At 43.5% G+C, this 25763-nt stretch overlaps 1 protein-coding gene and 1 long non-coding RNA gene across 9 annotated transcripts in view; one reads left to right on the forward strand and one right to left on the reverse strand.

The window, feature by feature from the left end:
- TMCC1 (transmembrane and coiled-coil domain family 1) overlaps positions 1–9763 on the reverse strand; it is a 185936-nt gene extending 176173 nt beyond the window's left edge. For 2 of the 7 annotated variants that reach the window (XM_053298247.1, XM_053298248.1), the window contains exons 1-2: positions 9600–9761; positions 9242–9298 (exon numbers count right to left, since the gene is read on the reverse strand). Coding sequence is in view for 2 of the 7 variants with exons in the window: in XM_053298243.1 (XP_053154218.1) it covers positions 5562–6110 (549 nt within the window). In the remaining 5 variants the exon portion in view is untranslated. Of the gene's footprint in view, positions 1–5561; positions 6276–9241; positions 9299–9599 lie in introns of those variants that run through there. The other 5 variants (XM_053298243.1, XM_053298244.1, XM_053298245.1 and 2 more) reach the window with 5 other exon arrangements.
- Positions 9764–9870: 107 nt separating this feature from the next.
- Positions 9871–24904, forward strand: LOC128343399 (uncharacterized). Of its 2 annotated transcripts, XR_008315504.1 has the most exons (3): positions 9871–10123; positions 21059–21132; positions 23865–24904. It is a non-coding gene; the product is annotated as an uncharacterized LOC128343399 (long non-coding RNA). The 2 variants fall into 2 exon arrangements; XR_008315503.1 differs by lacking the exon at positions 21059–21132.
- Positions 24905–25763: the final 859 nt, after the last annotated feature.

Raw genomic sequence — 25763 nt, forward strand, 5'->3', positions numbered from 1 at the left:
TTTCATACACTCTGCCATATACTTTTCTCATAGAGATCCCCCATTGGGCTAGCAGGCCTCCATTGCTCTTTAAAGGGCTCCACCATTGCCGGGAAAAGCACAGGATTGTGTGGAGGTGGGTGGGAACGGCCACCACCCCCCGCGTGTGATGTTAGGGGGCTGCTGTGCAAATTATTCAGCTATGGATATTTGGAGCCAAATATTGGCACAGTCCTACTGTTCAGCATTTACAATTCTGCTCTGCCATTATCTGACACAGCAAGGCTGACATGCAGAACTGCCTACTCACCTGACACCAGTTTACTCTGCAATTAGACCACCTCCACATGCAACACAACTAGAGGTCTAAGACAGCTGTGGTGGCTGGGCTGTAGGCTGCAGCCAAAAGAGAGGTAAGAAAGGGGACACAAGATGAAATTTCTGACTGCTTTCCTTCTGCAGGGAGAATCCTGATGGCAGAAGACAATTTTGAACAGGCAAACTGTGGAAAGGGAAAGCATTAATCCTGTTCCCAAACTGCTGCTCCACTACTCCCAATTTCATCAAGTAAAGTATCTGAGGAAACAGGATAGATAAAAAAAATTAAAAAACAAAAAACAAAAAACTTAAGTCAAATATTTGATTTTTTAGAAAGTTTCAGCTATAAGGGTTTTTTAAAAAAAAGAATACTCTGGTTTACAATTAAATCTTAACCTAAAGCAAATGTATTTCTCTAAAACAGGTGGCCACAAGTCATAATAGTTCATGTACTTATGATTTGATAAGAGCGGCCAGGAACTGAGAAGTCACTGCAGGTGATCTGTCTGGGTGCCCTTTTGCTCCTATGTTAAGCCTAGTAACCACTTCATTTCTGCAACTGACTAATTACAAACATGCATAACCATCTATCAGAGAACTCGGGCATTAAAAAATAAATAAATAAATAAATAAATAAATAAATAAATAAATTCATTCATTCATTCATTCATTCATTCAAACTGGTCTTTTCAATTCACCCTGGGAAGAATTATCGAGTGTGTAGTTTGGCCCTTCATTCAGCCATCTTGGTCCCAGCCAGTATCCTTCACTAACCAGCACTGGTTTATTATCGCCCCTGCTCTTACCTTCCTTACTTCCTGCCCACATGTAGCTTCTCCTGCACTTAGCCGTATGGGAGCTTTTACTACACAGCTTTATTTGCTTCTGCTTTCCTCAATCTTTCTGCTTTCTTCGTCTTTGCCATTTATTCAGGCCTTTCGATCCACCACCCACTATCAGGCCACTGTGCTGACCCTCCCTCTGGGGGCCCCTGCCCACTTTGCCTGCACAATTTCACCTGCACCTCTTGTGATTATTGAGACTCCAGCTAAAAATGGTCGCTTGTGAAGTAATGTTTTCAGACAGCCTAGCCCTAGTTCGTTTTCTCAGAAGAGCCCTAGTCACACATTATGTTCAACACACCTACAATGTGTACAGTATACACATATAGATAAACTGCCCTACATATACACAAACCACCCTGAGCCATTTTGGAAGGGTAATATATAAATAAAATAAAATAAATATAGATGTGTATATGCATAACGTTCTTCACTCACTATGCTGAACTCGTGTATGGCAATACACTTGTGGAATGCCTTAAAACTGCTTCTGGGCAGCAATGCAGAATTCCTTCCATCGTTTCCAATGGAAGCAGTTTTAAGGCATTCCACAGCAGATATAGGGACATATGAAGCTGCCTTATACCAGGTCAAAACCATTAGTGCATCTCAGGTGGCTCTCATTACTCATGGGTTCACATATCCACGGATGGGTCTTAGAGACCCGGTTTCTTTATTCACAGTACAAAAATAGGCTAAAATCCATCTATTCGCAGTTGCTGAATGGTTGAAAATAACCCAGAAATGACTTCCGGTGTCACTTCCACCTGCCATTTTACAACACAGCCAGTTTTTAAGCTCTTTCTGTTAAGAAGGTTTTTGGTGAATGCCAAAGATTTGGCCAATTTGCAGGTTTTCTGAGGCATTTCTGCAGCCATGGAGAGCAAGGTACTGTTCATTTCTACTCTTATTTCTCCCCCCTTCTACTTTTTTGGCATGCGTGTGTGTGTGTAAGAACCGAACGCCTAGGTTTCCATAGGGGTAAAGGTAAAGTGTGCCATTGAACCGTTTTCAACTCCTGGCGCCCACAGAGCCCTGTGGTTTTCTTTTAGTAGAATACAGAAGGGGTTTACCATTGCCTCATCCCGCCACCTGTATGAGGGCCACCTGTATTGTCTACACTGCCTGGCAGCGGTTTCCCACAGGTTCCAGGCAGAGGAGATCTGGTCTGGTTGTAGCAACTGTGACTTGTCCCCTTAGCTAAGCAGGGTCTGCCCTGGTTGCAGATGAATGGGAGACTAGAAGTGTGAGCACTGTAAGATATTCCCCTCAGTGGATGGAGCCGCTCTGGGAAGAGCAGATGGTTTCAAGTTCCCTCCCTGGCTTCTCCAAGATAGGGCGGAGAAAGATTCCTGCCTGCAACCTTGGAGAAGCTGCTGCCAGTCTGTGAAGACAATACTGAGCTAGATAGACCAATGGTCTGAATCAGTATATGGCAGCTTCCTATGTATCCTTCCCAGCCCTACCTGGAGATGCTTAGGATTGAACCCAGAACCTTCTGCATGCAAAGAAAATGCTCTACCACTGAGCTACAGCCACATCCCTAAAGGTGGTATATGTGGGTCTCCCTCCAGGCATCAAGCACACCAAGACCTGTTTAGCTTCAGCCAAGTGGCTGTATTGCCGCACTGCACCATCAGGGCTGCCTTTCAAGTTGTGCAGTAGCCCCAACAGTGACAGACAAGGGCCGTCCATCATGTCAGCCAGTATCATTACTAGTTCTCTTTTCCTCTTAAATTAAAAAGCAGCATAGAGAGTTCAGGCATGAACTACTGCTTGTCACAAACCCTTGGCTGTCATGAATCAAACTCTTTCCTGGTCTTGCCTCTGGGATGGACTCTCTGCCCCCTTTGCCTGGCAGGACATCAATGCCTTTAACAGCTGCCTGGGAGGCAGAACTGGAATTCTGGATCTGGTCCTAGAGAGACTTGCCATCTTTCACTCTTACCCCACCCATTCCCGCACACTTGGGCATAGGTGGTGAGGGAAATGAAATATGGGGTGACCTCCTTCCTTTTCACTTACTATGATATCTTTTCACCATCCCCTTTTCATAAGCCTGATCCTGCACATGCCTACTCAGATGCAAGTCTCACTGAATTTAATGGGACTTCCCCCCTCATAGGTGTGCATGGGATTGTAGCCAGAGTCTATATAATATGCTTAAATCTTAAATTTGCTTCATGGCGCTGGCAGACTGCCCTATGGGATTTACTTGAGGGGCTGGTTTCAACAGAATGGGGTTGATCTGAGTTGATATGGAGAATGCACATCCTGGAAATCTCCACTGTTTTCTAAAGGCACCTCTCACTACTAGGGATGTGCACAGAATTAGGCGTGGGTAGAACTTTAAGGGCGGGGGAGTGTGCACTTATCCCTCCCCCTGCTTCCCCCCTGCTGGCGCTAGATTCCTGTAAAAGCTTTCGGAGCTGCAGTGTACCTCCCTGCCACCCATTCGGCCAGAAGTACCGATCGTGTGCACACATCTGACATGCGCCCGGTACTGCCAGCCACTTGTGGCCAAAGAGGGGAAGGGTGTCAGGGAGTTACGCTGCTGACACTAAAGCTTTTAAGGAATCTAGCGCGGGCGGGGGGGGCAGGCTAAGTGCACCCTCCCTCAACCTTAACGTCCCGTCCCCGTCCCCCCGCCCCCAGTCAAACATTCAAACCAGCCAATGTTTGAACCTGTTTGGAGGCCAGTAGAAGGGCCTCTGAACAGGTTTGTGCACATCCCTACTCACTATTGCCCTGGGAAAGGATATTTTTCACATGCAACTCTACATACACACACACACACACACACACACACACACACACACACACACACAGAGTCTGTGGGTCATTGAGGTGTTTCAAGCTGGAACTACACCACTTTAAGTCTCCAGATGGGAACCACAGAGAGGGAGGCTGGGCCAGCATATGGGAAACAAAGACAATAAGACTGCAAACATGTGAGGGAGATAATATGGGCACTGAGTTGCTCATCTAGATCTGTATTCCACATGGTCACAGAAACTCCACATATAAATAATCAGACGTTGAAAAGTAAGGCCTGAACCTGCCCTGTATCCTGCATTTCAGGGACCTGTACGCAGGCTCACTTTTAAAATGAACACATGTACAATCATTCACACAAAAACATATAAGCCATATCTGAATAGGGTTCCTGTTAAAATGAACATTCCAAGACAATGCAACAGTTCAGTCAATAGGTTTCAGAGGCTGCATCACTAACATTAATGGCACAAAATCTCTTCCAGTACGTATTTTAAAAAGGAAGCTTGGAAAGCACTGCTTCTTAACCATACCCAGTGGAATTAGTTTAACAATGTAGCCATGAAGTCAATAGTAATTTCTAATGACTTCATTCCTCAATTTCTTAGCTAGAAGAGCCACTATCCTCAAGAACAGCAACTTTCCTAGACAACTTCACAGCAGATTTTAGCTATTTCTGCACACAAATTTAAATACATGTGAACAAAAAAATTTAGAATCAGTGGCTTTACATTTAGTACATTTTAATCAGGTGTAACACATTTCTTCCTCTTCTGAAGATCATTTTTTAGAGACAGGGGTGCACAACAAACTTGCTCCTAATTCGCACAATTTTGCATTATTGTTGCTCCAGACCATTTCCTGTAACAAGTTGGGTTTTTTTTAAGCTGAGCAAAAACTAGAATTAAAAAAATCACTTCAAATTGGAACCTATTTTCTGCACTGAGTGCACCCAGTGCACCATATTAAGATTACTACAGGGTGAATATGATCTAGGCAAAGCAAGAAAGTTGATTTTGAGACTGGTTTAAGTTCTCAGGTGCATATAGTTAACACTTTAAAGTTCATTAGAGTAACAGAGTTAAATAGAACTGAGAAGGATACAAGACAGATAAATACTGGTCCTCCAAAACCAAATGATCCATCAAATGAAAGTTACTCAGGAGTATGCACTGAAGTGCCAAACATCCAATTCTTCAACATCAAGAAAATTGTCATCCAGACTACAGGCATTAACCTGCACAGTTGCTCAAGCTACTTTAGGCCTGGTTCATATACCTTAGTTTAATCCAGCGGTGGGTTTATGGGGTGTGGAGAAGAATCAGTTAGAGTTAGTGACTTCGTAGTAGTCTACACGATGGAGGTTTCTACTACCTCTACAAGCAAAACAACTATCTATCACACAAAAATCAGTCAACAGCTACAATTTCCAAACAAACAGTAGAATGAGAACAACTATGCTGTCATTTAAACACACTGTAGTAAGAAGATAGTATGTATATATTCTTGAAAACCATGAGCTTGAATAAGGAAGCTATATAAAGAGATTTAGCCTTGGCTCCTACTTTCATTAGTCAGTGTTGTGGTTTTGATAAGCAGACACAGTAGCATTCTACAAGAAAGTGCTTTGCCATGAAGAAAACTCACCCGCTCTGCTGACACAACCTCTTCAGCAGCTACGTAGACAGGAGATGCCATCTCCAACATAGACAAGTTAGTCGGAGCATCAGTAGTTGATGAAGACCTGGGTCGACCTGAATGAATATCCTGGACAGATCTCCTGTTGATTTGGGGGCTCCCTTTTGGGGGATCTGGCTTGCCACGCCTGCTGTGCAGGCTTGTTCCTCTCTTCATTTTAGGCGGCACTCTGATTTGCTGGAGAACTCTGTTTAGAGCTGTAGGGTAGGTAGAGACACCATCAATTTCAGTATAGGTGCTTTGACTTTCCAATTCCATCTCAGGCTCCATTTCAACCTGAGCCTGCTGTACATCATGGGGAGAAACCGAGGACCTCCTGCGCTGATGCTGGAAAAGGTGCTTCAAACCTTGACCAATCACATTAATATTCTCCAAGGCATTGTGGGTAATTTTGGACAACTTTTGCTCCGACTCATGCTGTCTTTTGGTCTCTTGATCTTGAGACTTGCCTCCAAGGTCAGGGTCATCATAGAATTGTTCACCACCAGAAGGCTCCATCAGATGACACCCGACAAGTATGACTTGTTAAACAAAAACAAAGATGCCCTGCGTCTTTAAATTTTGTTTTTTGCTAAAAAATGCCAAGATTGTCAGCCAATAAAATGTGCAATTGCTTCAAGAGTGAATACACATGCAGCTGTGCCACGGTGGTCTCATGCTTATCTAATGTTAAACAAAAAAACTAATTATACATCGTGCACAAACAGGTCAAGATAATTTACTGTGAGGGAGGGGAAAATGTAATTAGTTTAATCTCAACTTTTCAAGCATCCTTTACCATGGAGATCAAGTGCATTTCAGCTATGGGCAGAACACAATGTTTATGTGCAATCAGTCATATTATGGGGAAATATTCCAAGACAGAAGTGGAAAAGCAAGAAAAATATGAAAAAATGCATGTAGACTTGGGACCATACTTTATTAAACAGAAGTCACATCTCCTTGTCAAAACAGCAGCTATGCCAGAAGCCAAGGAAGATCTAGTCAAAGGTATCAAGTATAACCCAAGCTATAAATACATATTACATCTAGTCATCCTCTAGGATATAGCACCTATCACCATGGTATTCAAGAAAGGTTGCATTGCTCTCTAGCAGATAGTAATGTATTTCTAATTAGACATACAGTACCCAAACACAGCAGCAAAATGCAAAGCAACTACTCTCAAGCAAGGAACAGAATAGTCGGGCAGAAACATTTTCAAGTTTCTGTGTGCCAAGGCAGCTAGCCACCAGCAAAGTCTAAGAGTCTGAAACATCTAAAAAAGGCTTTCCTTTTTAGACTAAGCAGCAGCATGGTAGAAGCAGCATCTGGATCTAATGCAGACTCTTAGAAGTAAATAATGCAACTTGTTCCTTTAAGTTCACCGGTTCAGATAAGAGGAGCAGTTACAGTTGTGTCACACTGTAAGTGAGATGGGAAAGCAAGCAAGGCAATCTAAAGTAACATCAACTGAGGTAAGAATAAAGTGCAGAAAGATGCACATCTCTATCGTGGTTAAGGACATCCCATGCATAAGGTGAGTGAAATGATAAGAACTAAGCTCTCAGTCTTGGCAGAAAGCTGCAGGAGCTTTGAGAAGAGCCTATAAACATATGCTTAAATTGTTAGATTGCTTCAAGAGCACGTTAACAGCTGTTACGGTACACAAAGCACATATTCATTTTAAGTCTAGTTTAGGGGATCCCTTATATGCAAGTACTTGTACTCTGAAGAATAGCCCTTCAACCACAATATCTAAGCTGATGGGAAACAGAAGTATTATAAAGCATGTTCCAAACATTAGTCTAATATTTTGATTAAAAGTAAATAATTGCCAGTTACAGGAACTCAACTAAGATACCTTTGCTACTCATATTGGCATATGATCCTTAGGGATCATATGGAAAAAAACATGGAAATAAAACCTAGACCCAATAATTACAACTTTAACTCTTTTGCTCAGTCTTAACACAACTCAACATTAGGCTGGCCAATATCAAAACAATCAATGTGTACCCAGAATATTTTGCACACACAACCAGGGAGAGGCAATTTTCACCAAATCCTACTTCCCTCTGCTGCCCCTGAAAATATGTTCCTCAGGGTCTTGCAGCATCATTAATCTGGATATCTGCCATTGTCTCAACTTTGATTTTAATGAAAAAGACAGCACATGTTTGGGGTGTGCTTTTTTTAAAAAAAATTTTATCATCTCATCTATAAGAAGTAGTATACTGATGAATACAGCTAATAATAAGCAGCAGCCAGTATGGCACATTTTTGTGTGGTCATCAATATTTAATCACAATCAGCTGTTCCTACACTACAGTAACAAACACAGAGATAGGTAATCGATCTTAATCTTGATATGGTTAGCAAGGAAGATACTGAGTCTTACAATGCACACTAAGAAAAAAATCTCAGATATCTTTATGCCACATTTGGATAGACAAATGGATTTTCTCAAGGATTAAAAAAAGAACAGTTTGTCTATAGAATGCACAACCCAGGAGCTTCAACATATGCATACCACGTGTCTGTCTCATAAGAACCAACCTCTGATCCTTTAGCCATCCAAAATTCTACGTGCTCATTGAGGGACCTACTGGTGCACAGCAAACATATTTGCAAATGTTGATGTTTACTACAAGTTGTGGACAGAGTCCTATATAAGTGTCACATACTTAGACTTCATGATTACCACTATGCACTAAAGCTTCAGCAAGCTCTGGAAGTTACAGGCACAGTGATACTTGGCCATATCAGGACCAACACTAGTAGCCACCAAAATAGGAGTCAAAAATGGATATGGCTGTGATGTCAAAAAGAATCAGATGTACATTTCTCGCACAGGACTATTGTATTATATCATCTTCCAAGAAGCTTTGCTTTAACACAGGCACATTTGGACCTCATGATTGTTAGGTTTTGTTTTAATCTGAATAAATAATTGCTAATTGTAATAGAACAGAAGTAACCAAGGTTAAGGTTTTAATGACCTACTGAACGGTAATCACATGTGTATTATGTGATCAGCCATTATGTCTAAAGACTTCCCCATGGGCACCATAGTTTACAGTGCTGCAGAATTCCAGGCTGCAAAAGGATACATCAGCCACAAAACCCACTGTAACAGCCTTTTTCATACAATGGCTTTTCTACAGGAATCTCACTGTGCAACTACTTCAAAAGTTACAACCTGCTGTGAGAAAATACACTGCATTTGTGGCTAATGAACCAAGTGGGCATCTAAAGCCTGCTTCGTCAGTTTCTTTCTAGTGTGAATTATCCAAGCTTTCTCATACTCCCAGTCATCTGTCCTGTTTGCCCCCACTCTAAGTTCTGAACATAAAAACATGTTTTGAGCAAGATACAGATTTGCTAAAATGCTCTGAAGTATTCCAACATTTAATATATAAGTCAAATAGAAGGTCTGCGAGTTTAAATATAGGAACAGTATTTACATAACTCATGTACCACCCCCACCAGGTAGCAGGTGTAGTTCTATTTAGGCAAAAGGACAGAACAAGAATCTTGTCATATACCCTCAGTGGGAAAACATATTTGCAAACATTTCAGGACATACTCCAGAATCTTTTCAGTTGGGACATTATTTCATGAGACTAGAATCAAAAAATGGTACTCACCTCCACCACTTATCCTTAAACATGACTGGCTGGCGAGGCTCTTCTATCAAGTAGCAGCTGTTAGAGAGAGAAGAAGAGACAGCCAGCCTTAGAACAGAAACCTACACACACCAGGAGGAAAGGGGAGAGTGCTGCCGGGCTGCCTCAGGGCTGCCACCCGAGCCGGTACTTTGTATTTGGCCAGAGCTCTGCAGGGACACAGAGCAGGCGACCGCCAAGGAAGAAGGAGGGGGGAATCGGGGGAGGGAGACGCGGGGCTGTGGAAGCAAGCCCACGGAGCGCCAAGGAGTCCTGTAGCGAGCCGAGCGGGGAGGGGAGGAGGGCGAGGAGGCAGGAGAGCGGGATGGAGATGCCTTACCATTCTCCTGCTTCCTCCCCCTCCTCCTGCTCGGCTTCGTGCGCCGCTGGCTTCTTTGAAGCGCCGTCGGCTTGTTTTCACCGCCCCGCGCCTCCTCCTCGGCTCCCCCCGCCTTCCTCTGGCCGTCGCGTGCTTTGCGTCACTGCCGAAGGTCCCTCCTCCTCCTCCTCGGCTCCCTCTTTCGCATTTTGGCCGTGGGGAGCGGGGGGGGGGGGGGCTGAGGGAGTCGCGTGCAGGATGACACGAGGAGGGGTGCGGAGGAGGCGGAGGAGGAGGCGGCGGCTCAGTCAGTCCCTGCAAGTATCCAACGATACCAGGAGAGGAGGTGGGGGTGGGGGGCGCCTTACAAATAGCTAGAGCGCAAAAAACATCTGGGTGGAGACTAAATTGGGAAAGACCCAGGTCTACTTGTTGACTCTCCCTGATTTGAGCCTGGCCTGAGCTGATGGAAAGAAAACCCTTTTCTTTAGGGCGGCGGGCGGCTGAAGCGCTCTTTATTATCAGTGTGCTGACAATATTTCTGTGTGAGTCTTTTCAGCGTTTTAAAAGAATTTCTGAGTGGGATTTTGCTCACATTTTGGTCGAGGATTGAAATGCCTTTATCTATATATCATATGTTTATACCAGCAGATATGTACATCTCTAGGCGGTGCACAAAATTTGGGCAAGAGCAATCTGATACCATCAAAGTCAGCTTGCTAACGGTATTTCGGTGCGAGGGGTGGGGGGCGCTTTTCAGTTTGGAAAAAAAAATATCTGGGATTTGGCCTGCATTCCTCACTTGAATCTGAGCATAATACCCTTTTATGCATATTTTATTATTTAGAGCAGGGTTTGCCAACTCAGGCAACATCCCCTCCCTCTGATGCTTGGCTTTACAAGCATTCACTTGCAATCCACTGGTGGGAATCCCACAGAACATCATTTCCATTGAAAGCTACATTTTTCTACTTTCTCTTTTTGAATCTTGGGGTGTATAATATATTTCCTAGTCTATTCTTTACTGCTTAGACGAGGACAACCAAGGCAGGTCGCCTTCTCGGTGATGTCAAAGAAGAAATTTATAGAACAGCATGAATGTCAAACACAAGCACACACTAATTAAAGTGTGCTGTTGAGTCTCTGTTGACTCCTGGCAACCACAGAACCCTGTGGTTGTCTTTGGTAGAATACAGGCTTACCATTGCCATCTCCTGCACAGTACAAGATGATGCCTTTCAGCATCTCCCTATATCGCTGCTGCCCGATATAGGTGTTTTTCCACAGCCTGAGGAGGTCATCCTACAAAGACTGGGACCACGGACCGAGCATTCTCCAGACAGCACCCACTTAGATTTCAGGGCGTTGCTAGCTCCACAAACTGGGGGACCGTCCCAACCTTCCAGTGTCCCCCCTCCCCTTACCAGGCCCAATCCTCCCCCACCCACCCCCGCTCCACTCCTCCCCTCTCAAACTGCCATCCAGCTTAGGCAGCATCATTCTGACAATGAATTAGGTTTGAGTGGCGGTGGGGGAGAAGACTCTGCCCACTCAGCCAGGGAAGAAGGGGAACTCTCTGATGAGAACACTGGAACCCCTCTGCCTACCTCCTACTGCCTTTTTGCGTCTCCAGACTTTGAAGTTATGTTATCTAAAGCCAGGCGTGCTATTAATGATGTCACACAGTTAGACAATCCTAATACTTCTATCTCTCTTGACCAGAATGTTTTTCCTTCCAGCTCGGCACCTCAGGCTTCAGTGCCTTTTCCTTTCCTTTTCCTTTCCAGTGGCGATTCGAACTGACAACCACTGACTTGCTAGTCAAGTCATTTCCCCACTGCACTATTAGGAGGCTAAGGAGGCACTCATTAGTGCTATTTATTTATTATTATTATTATTATTATTATTACATTTATATCATGTTCTTCCTCCAAGGAGCCCAGAGCGGTGTACTACATACTTGAGTTTCTCTTTCACAACAACCCTGTGAAGTAGGTTAGGCTGAGAGAGAAGTGACTGGCCCAGAGTTACCCAGCTAGTTTCAAGGCTGAATGGGGATTTGAACTTCGGACTCCCCAGTCCTAGTCCAGCACTCTAACCACTACACCAGGCTGGCTGGAGTACAACAGAGATTGGTCCTGGGCCCTAGGGATGTGCACGAACTGGTTTGGGGGCCCTTTTACAGACCTCTGAACCGGTTTGAAAGTCCAGTGGGTTGGCTGGTTCGAAGTTGGGGGGGTAGTGTTAAGGACCGGGGAGGGTGCTCTTACCCCACCCTAACCTTGAGAAGGACCATGTGGTTCTGAAAGTCCTGCAAAAACGGCAGATACTGAGAACTGCCTCTAATCTCCATCAACTCAAAATAGCTCTGCAGTATCTGGTTCAGGAGACACATGATTCTACAAAATTCAGTACTTCCTACAATACACCAAGCATTACTCAAGCGATGTGTGCATGGCCAGATACCTGGTGAGAAGAAATATGTGGACAAAAAAAGAGGCTTGCATTTAAGGCTAAGAAGTGAATTTGGCAAACTGGGTTGCTCAGCTGGGGCCACAAGGGCCCTTAGTATCAAGAGAAATGGAGTTTTAGTTCCGTTGTATACAATGAACATTCATAGGCATCAAAGCTTAAGTCACTCAGTAAAAACATGAGCACTGCTGGTTGGTAGCTCATGTACAAACCCAGAAAATAGTAGATTAGGCTAAAAGACAAAACTTGGAGAACAGCACTGAACATTGCATTGCATCTCACAGGCAATATATATCTATTTTTAGGGCTGCCTATTATATAGTGAAAAAAATTATAAGCCGTGCTCTGATCACTTTGACTGGGACAGTGTAGACTTTGCTAAAGGCCTGTGCTTCAGATACTATGCCACTTGAACTGTTGATCACATTGTATCAGTATTGAGATCAGGAATTTGCCAAAAACAAAACAATCTTAATGACAAGATATCAGTCCTTATTGATGAGCCCATTTGTCTCAGTGACAAAAAGCACCCTAACTTTCCTTAATTTAATAGAACTTCCAGGGGAAAGGGCAGAAACCATAGCAGAGATGTTCCTTGAATGCCTTGGATCGCATTTTGAACTTGTGGCTCCCCCGGGGAAAATGTGATATCTTGTGTTAGTGATAGGGCTAGTGTGATCATGGGAAAGCGATTAGGGTTGCACAACACCTTCTTGAGATGTGAATTAACATCATAATTGGCACAGTGGGGAAAATGTTTGACTAACAAGCAGAAGGTTGCCGGTTCGAATCCCTGCTGGCAGCGATATAGGAAGATGCTGAAAGGCATCATCTTATACTGCATGGGAGATGGCAGTGGTAAACCCCTCCTGTATTCTACCAAAGAAAACCACAGGGCTCTGTGGGCGCCAGGAGTCGAAATTGACTTGATGGCACACTTTACCTTTATAGCAATGTCTCACACCTCTTGGTAGGTACTAGCCTTATGTACATGTAAGGGGGTTGAACAAGACTTAGAAGCAGCCCAAATGCAGCAAATGTTCCCTCCTTCCTCGTACTGGTTAACCCTCTCCTTTCAAAATGTTCCTTGCTAGTCCAACAGTATGTTACATAATTGAATGGCAAACTACAATTGATTTTATTATCGCTCTTCCTGCTTTCTGTTACAAGGAGCATCCTCCACTCTTCATAATTGATAATTCAGACTGCTCTTTGGGGAGAGCAGTCCCGTGAGGTTCAAGCTCTGTAAGTTTAGGAAACTATCCTTGACTCCAGAATTATTGCATCTATTTAAGTTGGGGGTGTGGCTATGGGGGCTGTCAAGAAAAGCATCTGCAGGTCTGAATTTGCAACTATACCACTGATGAACACCACATGCTAAACATTCTAAAAGTCAAACACTTTTTTGTGCCCATCTTCCTGGCCTCATATCACCTGATATCACCAGTAAGGAGTAGATAAATGAAACTACTACTGCACACCTGCACATTCAGCTGAAATTTAGCTTCCAGTATTGTGCCCTTATTCTGTCTTGGCAGACATCAAAAAATGAGTTGTGAATTTGCCACAGTCAGTGAAAACATTGCAATACTATAAGTCAAAATTCTAAACTAAACATTCCAAATGCTCACAGTTACTGCAGGACAGGCTTGGTAAATCCTGAAGAAAGATTTTATAATTTACCAAGTAAATTCAGACATAGTGGCTGTTCTCACGACACGAACTGCCTGGGTTACCGCAGACAACTTGTATCGTCAGGAGCCGAGGGCTCCCAGCTGCTCCTGAAGAGAGTATCCCAACTTTTTGAAATGGCAGTTTACCGAGGTTAAACAAACCTGTGGTTCGTTTCACCTTGGCAGGTGATCATGCGAACGATCGCCACTGGGTCAAAAGGCTTACACCTGGCCCGCCACCATTTCCGGCAGTGTGCTGGGGGGAAAGATCTGCCCCTATGCAAGCAGCCACTGTGTTCATGGCGCAGGCCCCTCTGGGATACGGGAGGGGGACGTCCTCCCACTCACAGCATTTGCCTTCACCGTGCCACCACTTGTGTGGGCGCGTGGCATGGCAGAGGCAAAGACGGCGGCTGCTTGGCTGCTGGGGAAGGCAGGTGTGCTCCTGCCTTCCCTGCAGCCGTCCCAAGCTGCAGCTGGAGGTCATGTGCATGACCTCACTGACATGAAAGGAACCAAGCCTTAATGCACAAGCACTGGTGCAATCTACACTATTGTCTTCAAAAATTGCTACACCTTGATCTTGTTGTGATTTATTATATTGAAATCACAGAGATTGAAACATAGCATGGTATTCCAAACTAGCTCACAAAGTAAACAGAAGCAGCATATGGCACAAACTATAATAGGACAAGGGGAGGCACTTGTCTGGGGGGCCCACTGCCTTGGGGGGGGCAGAGGCAAGTCACATGACTGGCTCCCTCAGCCACGCACCAGCCCGGGCTTTCTTCAGTTGTATTCATCCTCCGAAATTGATGTGAGTGTTAAGACCCGGAGCTACCAGAACAGCATGTCTTTCTCTAGTACCATTAAATGACTTGTATCATCCACAATTTACAAAACCTTTTAAAAAATAATTTCAGATGATGTTCTATTGTGGCACATAGGTTATATATATAACTGGGCCCACTACACCCTTACTACGCCCCTGCCTGAAACTTTGGAGAGCCGCTGCCATTCAATGTAGACCAGGGGTTCCCCAACAACATCTGGAGTACCACTGGTTGGGAAACTCTGGTGTAGACAATACTGAGCTAGATGGACCAAAGGTCTGACTTGGTATAAGGCAGCTTCCTTTGTTCCTAAGAGTTCCATCATGTCCGTCCTCAGTATTCTGTTCTCCAGGCCAAACATACCCAATTCCTTCAGCTTTTCTGCATAGGGTCTGTTTTCCTGACAAACTGACTTTTGTTTTTGAACCTCTCCCAATTACTACACCCTTCTTAAGTGCATCACCCAGAACTGGATCTATAACTCCAGATGGAAACAATTGCTCCATTACTGTACTGTCCTTTTTACAGCTGCACCATCCTGCTGACTCACATTCAGCCAAGCCAGGTATCCCCATCCTATGCCCATGCACTTGATGTGATTGGATGGGGCGGGGTGGGGCAAGAGCAGAATTTTGCATTAGTCTCTGATTAATTTCCTTTTGTTAGAATGGAAAACTGGACTGAAACTATCAAGGTCATTTTGAATCCTGCACTCTTTTGAATACAGTAATCAAAGCAGAAGCGACATGCATTTCAGTGATTTGTCATATACTTCCATCAAGTTCATTTAAGGTTTTCTTGCACTTTTCCTCCCTACTCCCACCTGATACGATGTGCGAAAAGAAAGTAACAGTGCCTATTTATTACAAAAATAATTAACATAGGATATATGCAGGCTAGCTGTGCTGGTTTGGGAGAAATGCTAGCCTGTTCACATAAATCATTCAACTGAAATCAAAGTTGTTGGTTCCATAAAAAAATAAAAAGCAAGTCAATCAATACTCAATTTTAGTGTAATTTCCTACCGGTGATGTGAGGACTGATAGCATCAATGCATGCAGCTGTGACGCAGCTAGCATTCCATATCAACAATCACTCTGAACAGAAATGTGTGTTGATTATTATGCATTAGCTAGTGACAGTGGTTTTTGCATCCCAATACAAAAAAGCTTGATGACTGCAAAGTCCACAGGCTTTGAGAATCTGGCACACTCATCACAGCAAGCAACTTGAAAGGAAGGTGAAAGGGATCACCAGCATTTGGTGATTTCTAAGGACACTATGATATCCAGCTTTCACCATACCAGAATCTCCTTTCAGAAGAAAACATTTTGCCATACAGAATTACATTTTTGTGCACTTTAATGCACAGTGCTAATCTAGCTTTATTCAGCAGTTCTTTGGCACTGGTTAAAAAACCTAGATTAACATTATTCAAAGAAAAACACTTTATAAAAAATCATGTGACAGAATACCACCTGCACTTGAAAGAAAAGTTGTTTGTTTCTTAGTTATGTATGCAGTTCTATTTTTCATAACTTTGCTACAAAACCAGCTTAGAAGAGTGTTTCAAAGGAGAGCTTTTAATTGAATCAAGTGAGTCACTTGGTTGGGATTGGTAAAGTAGGCCAGCAAACATCCAAGTATGCATAGGACTATCGTTCAGGTAAGATACATACAATTTGTGTGCTTTTATTAGGATATACACTACAGATCAAAGTACTTCTGCATTCGTGCTAAGCCAAAGCTTCTTTCAAAATTCTTGTTTGGGAATCAACACTGGTTAGTATTAATGCAACCATAACAAGAGAAGATGGTTAATGGGCAGGAAGCATTACATTTGTGTTGGTACTTAGAGATCTCCTGCTGTATGTGTTTGTTTGTTTGTTTGTTCAACATATTTCTATACCGCCCAAAACTTGCGTCTCTGGGAATTGAAGATAATTTGAACATCTCTTCATTTTTAACAAGAAAGTTCAGAGCATAACTGTCCTAGGAAGACTTCTGAAAGTAGCTCAGGTGTTGTTTCACAGTGAGAGAAGGTTTTCTTCCAAGTGTACAACAACTGTAACAACTAATTACTGAAACTCAAATGTGGCAATGTTGGTTTTTCTAGTTCTCAGCAACAACCCCAAGTATGTTTCTTATTTGATTTTGTTTCACAGCTGTGTTAGAGATAGAGACTTAAATTACTAATAGCCGACCTGCACAGAGCATCTGTGCGCTGTTTAGAGCCGACTGTTCCCCCCTCCCTCCTGTCCTACTCTCCCTCCCACTCCCTCCTGCCCCATTCTCTTGCCCCCCTCCCTCCTTGCTCCCCCTCCTCCCACCCCAGCTCTCTTTTCCACTCACCCCCTTTCCAGTCTCTCCACTGCTTCTTTGCCACTTTCTCATCTCACCGGCTGTCCCGCCACTGCCTCCTGTCCCCGGAAGCCAGGCCAGGCTTTGCCGCCGCCTCCCCCTTACCTGGGACAGCCTGGCCTGCCGTCCGGCTGCCGCCTCCCTCCCCAGTGGCCAGGCCAGGCTTTGCCGCCGCTGCCTCCCCTTTACCCAGGATGGCCTGGCCTGCCGTCCCACTGCCGCCGCCTTTCACCTCCCGCCCCCAGCAGCCAGGCCGGGCTTTGCCACTGCCGCCTCCTCCCCCTTACCCAGGACGGCCTGGCCTGGCCAGGCCAGGTCGTCCCGCTGCTGCCTCTCAGGGGTCAGCTGAGGCCGCCTCCTCAGGCCGTTTTGCGGCCCACCACCACAATCCTCCGCCATTTTATTTGGCCCCAAACTCTCTCCCAATGCCAGGAACTCTCACGAGAGTTCCGCCACCAAATCCTGGGCACATATGCCAACTAAGAGAATTAAATATATAGATTGGTAAAGAGACTGAAATATTGGAAACATTGGTATTGAGAATATATATACACACTATTTTCAATTAAAAAAATAACTTATCAAAGTAGTTGCAAAAGAAATGAGAAGATGGTTCCTTGTCCCCAAAGGGCTTGCAATCTACTCAAGAGAGACACCAGCAACAGCCACTGGCAAGACCAAGGTGAATAGGGACAGTTGCTCTCCCTCTCCTAAGAAAGCCATCACTTAAAAAAATATCCCTATCTCTGTTAACAGGGGCTATTTAATTAGAGCACATCCTAGGTGGCTAAAGCCTCATTTGTTACAAAAAGAGGCTGTTCTCATGCACACCCTAACCTAGGGAAGCCCAGCCTGGGTTAGAATGAGCGAGAGAACTGCCAGTATTGGGCCAAATCCCAACATGGTAGCGCCACCTAGCCCAGCTTTTCAACCTGGCTCTTAGCCATGGTTAAAGCCTCGAGTGAGCCCTTTACTCAGGCTCTGGGATCGTGCATTCACTGAGGCTGCATTCAGCCCCAGCAGAAACAGAGATGGGTGCCTAGAGCGCCCATCTCCTGGGGTATCCCCCAATGCCCGTGCATGTTACGTAGTGTATTGTGGGATATCCAGAGGCCGGGACGCATCGTCCTGGGCACTGGAGCTCCACGCTGCACCATGCAGCTCACCATGCAGATCATCTGGGAGCATGGTCCACTCTCCCAGCAATATTCAAGCGCTCATCTGGGGGGAAGGTGAGCTGAACCAGCCTTCCCCACCACTACCCACCCAGTCGTGCGAATGGCCCCAGAGTAATATGCTTATTCCCCCAGAAAACAGGCAAATATTGATGGAGGCAAAGCAAGAGCCAACAAGGCACACCAACTATTAGGAAATAGTGAGGCAATTTTCATGATCGTCCAAAAGCGGGCTAAGGGAGCCTAGCCCGCTTCTGGGCGATCGTGTGCTGCAACAGGAGCTGCGCAGTTCCCAGCAGCTAACCTCCCTAAATACCACTCCCCTAAGATGAGGTTAATGGAGTAAGCGCTCCGTAAACCTCCTCTTTTTGCTCATGTGTTGCCACAGCGCACAGCAACAGAGTAGACCCCGGGCTTGGGGGTCTCTCCAGAATGCCTTGCACGCTCGCACGGGGTATCCTGGAACTTCTGGGGGCCTTGTGGCCCCCAATCCCTGCAGCCCCTGTTGGCTCCGTGACGGAGCAGGGCTGCCAGCTTGATCGATATTTGACCGATAACTTGATCAAACAGGCTAAGCCTGCTCTTCCTGCAAACCCCCTTCTGGTGAGTCTCACTGATCGTGAGACTCGCCTCATAATATAATTCACTTTGACAAACTGAGTTAGGTTTAATATATATTTTAGGTCACTCATCTTGGAAGTGGTTCATATTCATTGCTTGAAAATAATTTATTTATTTATTTATTTATTTATTACTATTTAAAGTGGTCTCATTTACTAATGCAGAACAGAGTTGTGAGGGTTTTTAATATTACCACCTCATGGTTACTAACAGAAGTACCAGCTGTCTTGCTTTCTTAATGCATCAATCCCAGCCTTCTCCTCCAAAATCTCTCAGATTAGATATCATAAATATGGCCTTTATCACAAATGGTTTTTGCAAAGTTTTCTGAAGTACCAAGCATACATGTTCTAAGAAAAAACAGAGTAGGACTCTGAGTTAAAATCTGTGTGTGTGTGTGTGTGTGTGTGTGTGTGTGTGTGTGTGTGTGTACGTACACATGTATGGTGCACCTTGCTTCCCCTTGAAGAGCCGTTTTGACTCTTCAAACAAGGCAGTCACTCAGGGGAAGAGTCAACCCAAGAAAGCTCACTGCAGAAGGGGGAAACGTTATTTACAGCCTTTCAAAAGTATTTATCAGCTCCCCATATAAAACTAATCCTTTCATGGACTGTGAAAGTGTATATAGAGAGTGAACAGATATTCAAAGACTTATCTCATTTGAAGAGATAATCAGCAATCCTCTAACCTTTGTAGAGATGTTTGAAATCAGCAAAATCTGTTACCCAGAGAACTTAACTCTTCACCTTCAGCTACTTCACTTAATACATAATCTCACTAGCAGAGCATGAAGTACAAATTAAGTTTAAGAGAAAAACAATCTGCCAGCTTTAGAAATGGTTTGAACACTGGTTTTCACCTCCCTCTTGAGCCATCAGTGCAGCAGTTAGCAAAATATCACATATCCATGTCATTTAACCAGGGAATCTTCATTTACCTCTAACTATATTTGATAAGGTCAAGTTTGGCAACAGCTGACATGTCATTGCACAAACCTCCCTCTCAGCTTTCTAAAGTCCTTCTCATGGATAAGCCCATGCATTTGACATGGACGAAGGGCATAACAAAACCTTAGTGAACATGGAAGACCAAAATGTAGGTAGAAAGGTTCTCATGGCATTCAAGGTTTATTGTCTTGATGGTTTCAAGGAAAAAGTGGACGGCTCATTTTCACAGCTTCTAAAGAGTCTGGTTATGCAGTAAAAGGTTTTCAGGCTCCTTTCATGTCTTTTCATAGTCCTTCAATAAATACCTGATTACAGAAAGTTATTTAAATTGGAATACAGATCTTCACCCACACTGAAGCAGTAATATAAACATTGTAAACAGCAATGATCTGCTACAAATCTAGGGCTTGAATCCTGATTAAACAACTAGCTTGTGGCCAAATCACAATCTCTCACCATTTTACTATATTGCAAGTAGTAATTGTTATTTCTTCACTTACTGATTTAACTGGAAGTAAAAGAGTTATCTTTAGACTAGCCCTTTTCCTTTGTGACTCCCCCTCCCAGGGCATGCTTCGATGCCTGCCATCACTGCAACCATCTCACTGCTGCTGCTCCAAATTTGCACTCCTGTGACCCATTGGTGCCATTCCTGGAAAAATGGCAGGAAATTGCAGAGCTGGAGAGATGGTGATGGATGGTCTGGAGTGATGGATATGGTGATGGTGGTGATGGATGGTCTGGAGAATGAACAAGCTAGTTGCTGCTGGTTGAGTCGTAGCAGCAGCACCAATGAATCACAAAATGTATGAAGCTGGAACAGTAGCAGTGGCGGATGTCAAATCACAAAACAGTTTGGTTCTAGACTGTTCAAATTATACCTCTTATCATCATACAGTCATCAGCTTAATTTTTTACTAACAATGTTGTCCTGAAAATGTTGCTTACCCTCCAACTTAGAATATACACACAACTGTTCAAGCAAAGGCAGGTAGAAAGAGACACACGAATAGAATTTCAAGATATACTTGGTACACTCCATCTTACCAAGATACAAATACTGCATACATGGTCAGAAGTGGCAGAAACTGCAAGAAACATTTGTTAAGGTCTGTAGAGTGAAGCCATAAAGCAGTGTAGCTGATGCCGAGAACATTCACTCCCCTAGCATATTACACTTGCTGCAATAAATCTTCCAGTTGAATCTCAGGGCTGTTAAGACACTGTTAAATATGAACTGCTTCACAAAATGTAAACACAGACAGTTATTACTATTTTAGTTGCAAAGCCATTCCAGATTAAGACTTTAAAAACAAACATATACCCTTTAAAGAACACTTTAAGGACCAAATTGTGTCTAAAATAAATCCCACCATAACCATATTGACATTCAAACAGGCATCAAGAACCAAAGTATGAAAGAAGCTAAAGTGTCTAAAGTTTTGAGAAAAATCAGGATGCAGTGACAATACGTAAGTATCTTTCAAGGTTTGACATTACAAATACAGGAAACTTAAATGCCTCAAAAATGTGCTTCCTTCCATACAAACTATCATGCACTCAGATCATGGTTCCCCTGTATCTCTGTTCTGTCTGAAGTACAGCATGTGGGGACATAAGACAGGACCTTTGTTCTCAGTCATGAAGATGTTTAAGTTATGGAATATCCACCTGGCTTCATTGCTATATTATTTTGGTCATCTTCAGGCATCTGTGCTGAGTAAAAACTGATTTGTAATTCTGCACCACTTACATGTTATGATTTTTTGGTGGCTTTATTTCATTAGCTGCCTTCAAGATCTTTGCACCAGAAGGTAGGATAAAAACATTTTAACAAGTAAAACTGCTATTAAATTGTGATAGTCATTTGTTCTGTGTATATAGCATGCATTACTAGAGCCTTTGCTGGATTTTTGAACAACCTTGTCAAGGTTACATTCGCTGGTACCACACCCCATTATACCAGAATCTATACAGTGGGGAAATTGTCATTTTCAGAGTATGGGTAGACTTGGTTCACATATATTTATAAAGCATTCTGAACACATCAAAAAGAAAACTGATATGTTTTATTAATGATACAGACAAAACCGAGTGTTTAATTTTGCAGTGGTTCCAGAGCAGGGATAAAAACAGGCATCCCCCCCAATTCTAACTCTGACATACTCCAGGCAAAAGTAAATCACTTCTCCACTGTGCTTCTGTATCCCAAGTTATGAATAGGCAATACACCACCTGCCGCATAAGCAAACAAGATATAAGAATTTATTTTTAAATATATATATAATTTTTTTCCACAAAAGAGAAGACTGTAAAAAATCCTTTTGAATAATCTACCCGAAGTTCAAGTGAGGTCAGTTTATACACTATTATCCAAGCACCAGAATATTTAGATTGCAATGCTTCAATGCACATGTGCATATTCAACTAATTTCATCTCCAGCATTCTTCGTGTTTTAGCAATTTGTATTTAGAAACAACCACGTCATGAGGGGTTTTGGCACTCCTTCCAAGGAAAGAAAATGCTGTCAGATCACATACTGTTTCTACACTGATTTTCTTTCCCTGCTCTAGTCTCTACTTTGCCAGAGGAAAGCAAAAAACTTAGGAAGGGAATTACAGCAATTGCATATGGGGCTTCATCATCCAAATCTTCTGGATTCCGACAGAACCAAGATTCTACAAATCTATAACACTGATATACCTCCTATAAACATTAGAAATGGTTTCCCTGTGGTAATAAGTTTCAAAAAGCTTTACAATACTTTAAATACAAGGACTGTAAAAGCAGTCTGAAGTGTCTTATATTAACAGAGATGTAAAGTTTATGGATCAACTTCAAAGAAGGCCTTGGCAAAGCATTTCCTTGAACAGGAATAATAAATGCTTGTGTTGTGATCATTACCAGACTCATGCTTCACTAAGTCAAGACAGGATCTGCTGCAGAGAGCCATGATCACTAGTTATGTAAACACTGGCTTTTTAAGTTAGGGAGCCAACTTAAGGACACGTATTAAAGCAATAGTGAAGAATCAGTGTCATTTACATCAACACGGACAAGCCAGTCCGAACCAACTCTGGGTGATAAGAAACAGACACAGTAATGAAAATTTGGTATGATTCATGATTATTTTCTGATAGCAAAGTTATATAATAGAGATATAATATATATAATAATATATATTATATATATTATATATCATATGATATAATAGATATATCAGTAGTGGCCAAATATATCAGTAGCAGGGCTTTTTAAAGGGGAAAATTCAGAGCTGCACAATGGCGAGGTATAACTGGTACACCTAGGTGTGACTGGTGCACCTAGCATGCATTGGTCATTTTCCTTGTGTGCACACCTGTGTATTTTCCTTGGGTGTGCATACATACTTTGTTGTCTAGAGTCACATTCCATGACACTAAAAAACCAACATAGAGTGTGTGTGTGGGGGGGAGGGAAATCCTCAGGACTGGGAATTTTGACAGCAGTATTGTAGAAAAATGTTATATTCACTGGTGAAGACTACATGGGGAGTAGCAAGTCTGTGAGAAACATCTTTCCCAGCAGAGTAGAAATGAGTATGCTTTATTTAGGATGTGGGTTCTAGAGGACCCTGAATTCTCATGTTAGTTTTCTTGCTTTTGTTCTGCTCTGAGCTCAAAACAGGCCTTTTATTTAAAGGGTGTTCTGTTTCAAGCTGGAAACACTCGAAATGGTCCATTTTAAGTCAAAATGTCACACCGTCAAAATGTTCTGCACATCCCCAATAGTTTAACAGAAGTCATTTTTTTCTGGATCAGGACTAGACTAGGAAATTTACTAAATATTACACACACACCAACGACCCTGCAGCTTAAGCACAGCCACTAAAAGGGAGTCTAAGGATTTCCACATCTGCAGTCTGTATAATTGACTGCAAAAGCAAGATACAAGCAGCCTATCATGGTATCAAGTTATCTCAGGATGGTGCCTCTCTTTAAAAGTCTCCCTTCCAAGCAACTTCCAGTATCTAACTGCTCCATAATGCACCACAGGGCACAGCCTTTCCTTCTGCTCTGATGCACCTGCACTTTAGTATCTGCCTCAGTTCTCTTCCCCTAATCTTACTCATTTCATTGCTTCTGGTTTGTTTTGAATTTGGAGAACAGGAATGTATTAGTTTCTCTCTCTCTCTCTCTCTCTCTCTCTCTCTCTCTCTTTCAGATTGACACACATACACCCCAACCTCAAACTCAGCAAGAGATCCTCTATCCAAACCAATGCAACTGAAAATGTACTAACAACTGAAAGGCAGCCACTGCTAAGGGAATGCTTCTGCAAAAGCACCTTAGGATACAGCCTCAACGCAGTGTTTACAGTTGCAATCGTATCATGTCAAAAACTAGAATTTGAGGGAAGCGAGAGGAGGGGATCAAAGAACCAGTTTGAAAAGAAATATACCATTCTGGACTTTTTTTTAAAAGTGGAAATAAGATAGTGCTGTCTCAGAGCCTATTCACTCTGCAATATCTATCAACACAAGCCAACACAAGAATGAGAAGTCAGAACTTGGGAATGCAAACTCTTCCCACCTCCTAATTTGTTTTCTTCTATGCTCTCCCTTTACACAATGTGATTTATCTTGGGGCAGAAGTTAAGCCCCACCCCCTCAGCTAAGAACACACACACCAAAATGCTTCAGAAAATGGGGAAAGAAGATCTGGAAACAAATCTCAACCTCCAAGCATTTGAGGGATTTAGCAGAAGTGCTCTTATCCCTGGACCTTGGGGCTGAAGTCCAGGGCCTCCACACACCCTGCCCCCACCAATCCTCTTTAGTCTCTCCTGGGTGGTGTGGTTTGTGCCCTCAAGAACTTGCGTGTTAAAAAGTGATGCTTAACTTGCAATGGGGGTGGGGGCCTCCAAAGCCATTTAGGTCCAGGCTCCAAAATTACCTATGTGCACTTCTAGGAATGAGAACAACAGTTAGGCAGGACTCATTGAAGTGGAGAGGAGGGGCAGAAGAGGGGGACAGGCATGAGAACCAGCCATCAGATGAGAAAGGGGGCACAAATAAAAAACACCACTCTAGGAACAGGATACAGATGCAGAGAGAGAATAGAGAAGGGAATAAGAAGGAAGCAGTGCCCCTTTTTGTTTCCTACATGTTATCTTACATGAGCCAAACTGTTCAGAGTTTTAAAACAGCTCTCCTACAATAAATTATCCTACTTTCTCTCTGAGTTGCCGTTAGTGGGAACTTTTGCCTGTCTACGAGTGACATTTGTAAACATGAAACCAGAAAGCCATAACACGATGACAATCTCACTAAGAATGCACACTTCAGGGTTCTCTTTTCCTCTCCCTTTTCTGTATGTAAAGGGTATGCTTCTGCAAAAGCACCTCTGCATCAGGAAAAACACTCTTGTTTTTTCCATGGAGTTGGTTTTTTTTTAATGAGGACTTTGATGGAAACAATATTTCTGCAAACTCTGTTTTCCTAGTAAGCCAGGTGTTGAATATGCAACTCCATTAGCCAGGAAGCTTCCTTTATTCTGCTGCCAGTAACAAGAGTCTATGAGGCTGTGAACCCCAACTTAGCTGAAGATTTGAACAAAACACCCATGATTTCCCCAACATGTCATTTTCTCTTCCCGCATACATTTACTTCATTTACTGCCCAAAGAGGTTCTCTTACTCTTTCCCAGGATGGTGACTAGGTCAGAGTCAAGACTTTCTTAAGATGCCAGGGAAAGGGTGAAAACAGCTTTCTTGAATTTTCTCTGCAGGTAACTAATGAGCCGGGTCTCACGATCAGTGAAACCTGGTTTGTGCAGCAGAGCAGGGAGAGTGGGCTAAGCCTGCTCTCCCCACGCACGAGCAAGCTGGAGCCCCGGGCAGCCGGATCAGCCGCCCACACGATTGCCAGCTCCGTGATGGAGCTGGCGGGGGCTGGGGATTTCTTGCCTCCCCTCCGGGGGTCTCCTCATGAGTAGCCACGGCACAGAGCCACGCCGTGGCTACTCATGATTTAAAAAGGGGGGGTTGCGGGGTGCTTGCTCCACAAACCCAGTTTTAGGGGAGGATTACTTGAGTGGGTTACCCGCTCTAGAACCACCAGGT

This window comes from Hemicordylus capensis, chromosome 2 (genome assembly GCF_027244095.1).
Source record: "Hemicordylus capensis ecotype Gifberg chromosome 2, rHemCap1.1.pri, whole genome shotgun sequence".
Taxonomy (NCBI): Eukaryota; Metazoa; Chordata; class Lepidosauria; order Squamata; family Cordylidae; genus Hemicordylus; species Hemicordylus capensis.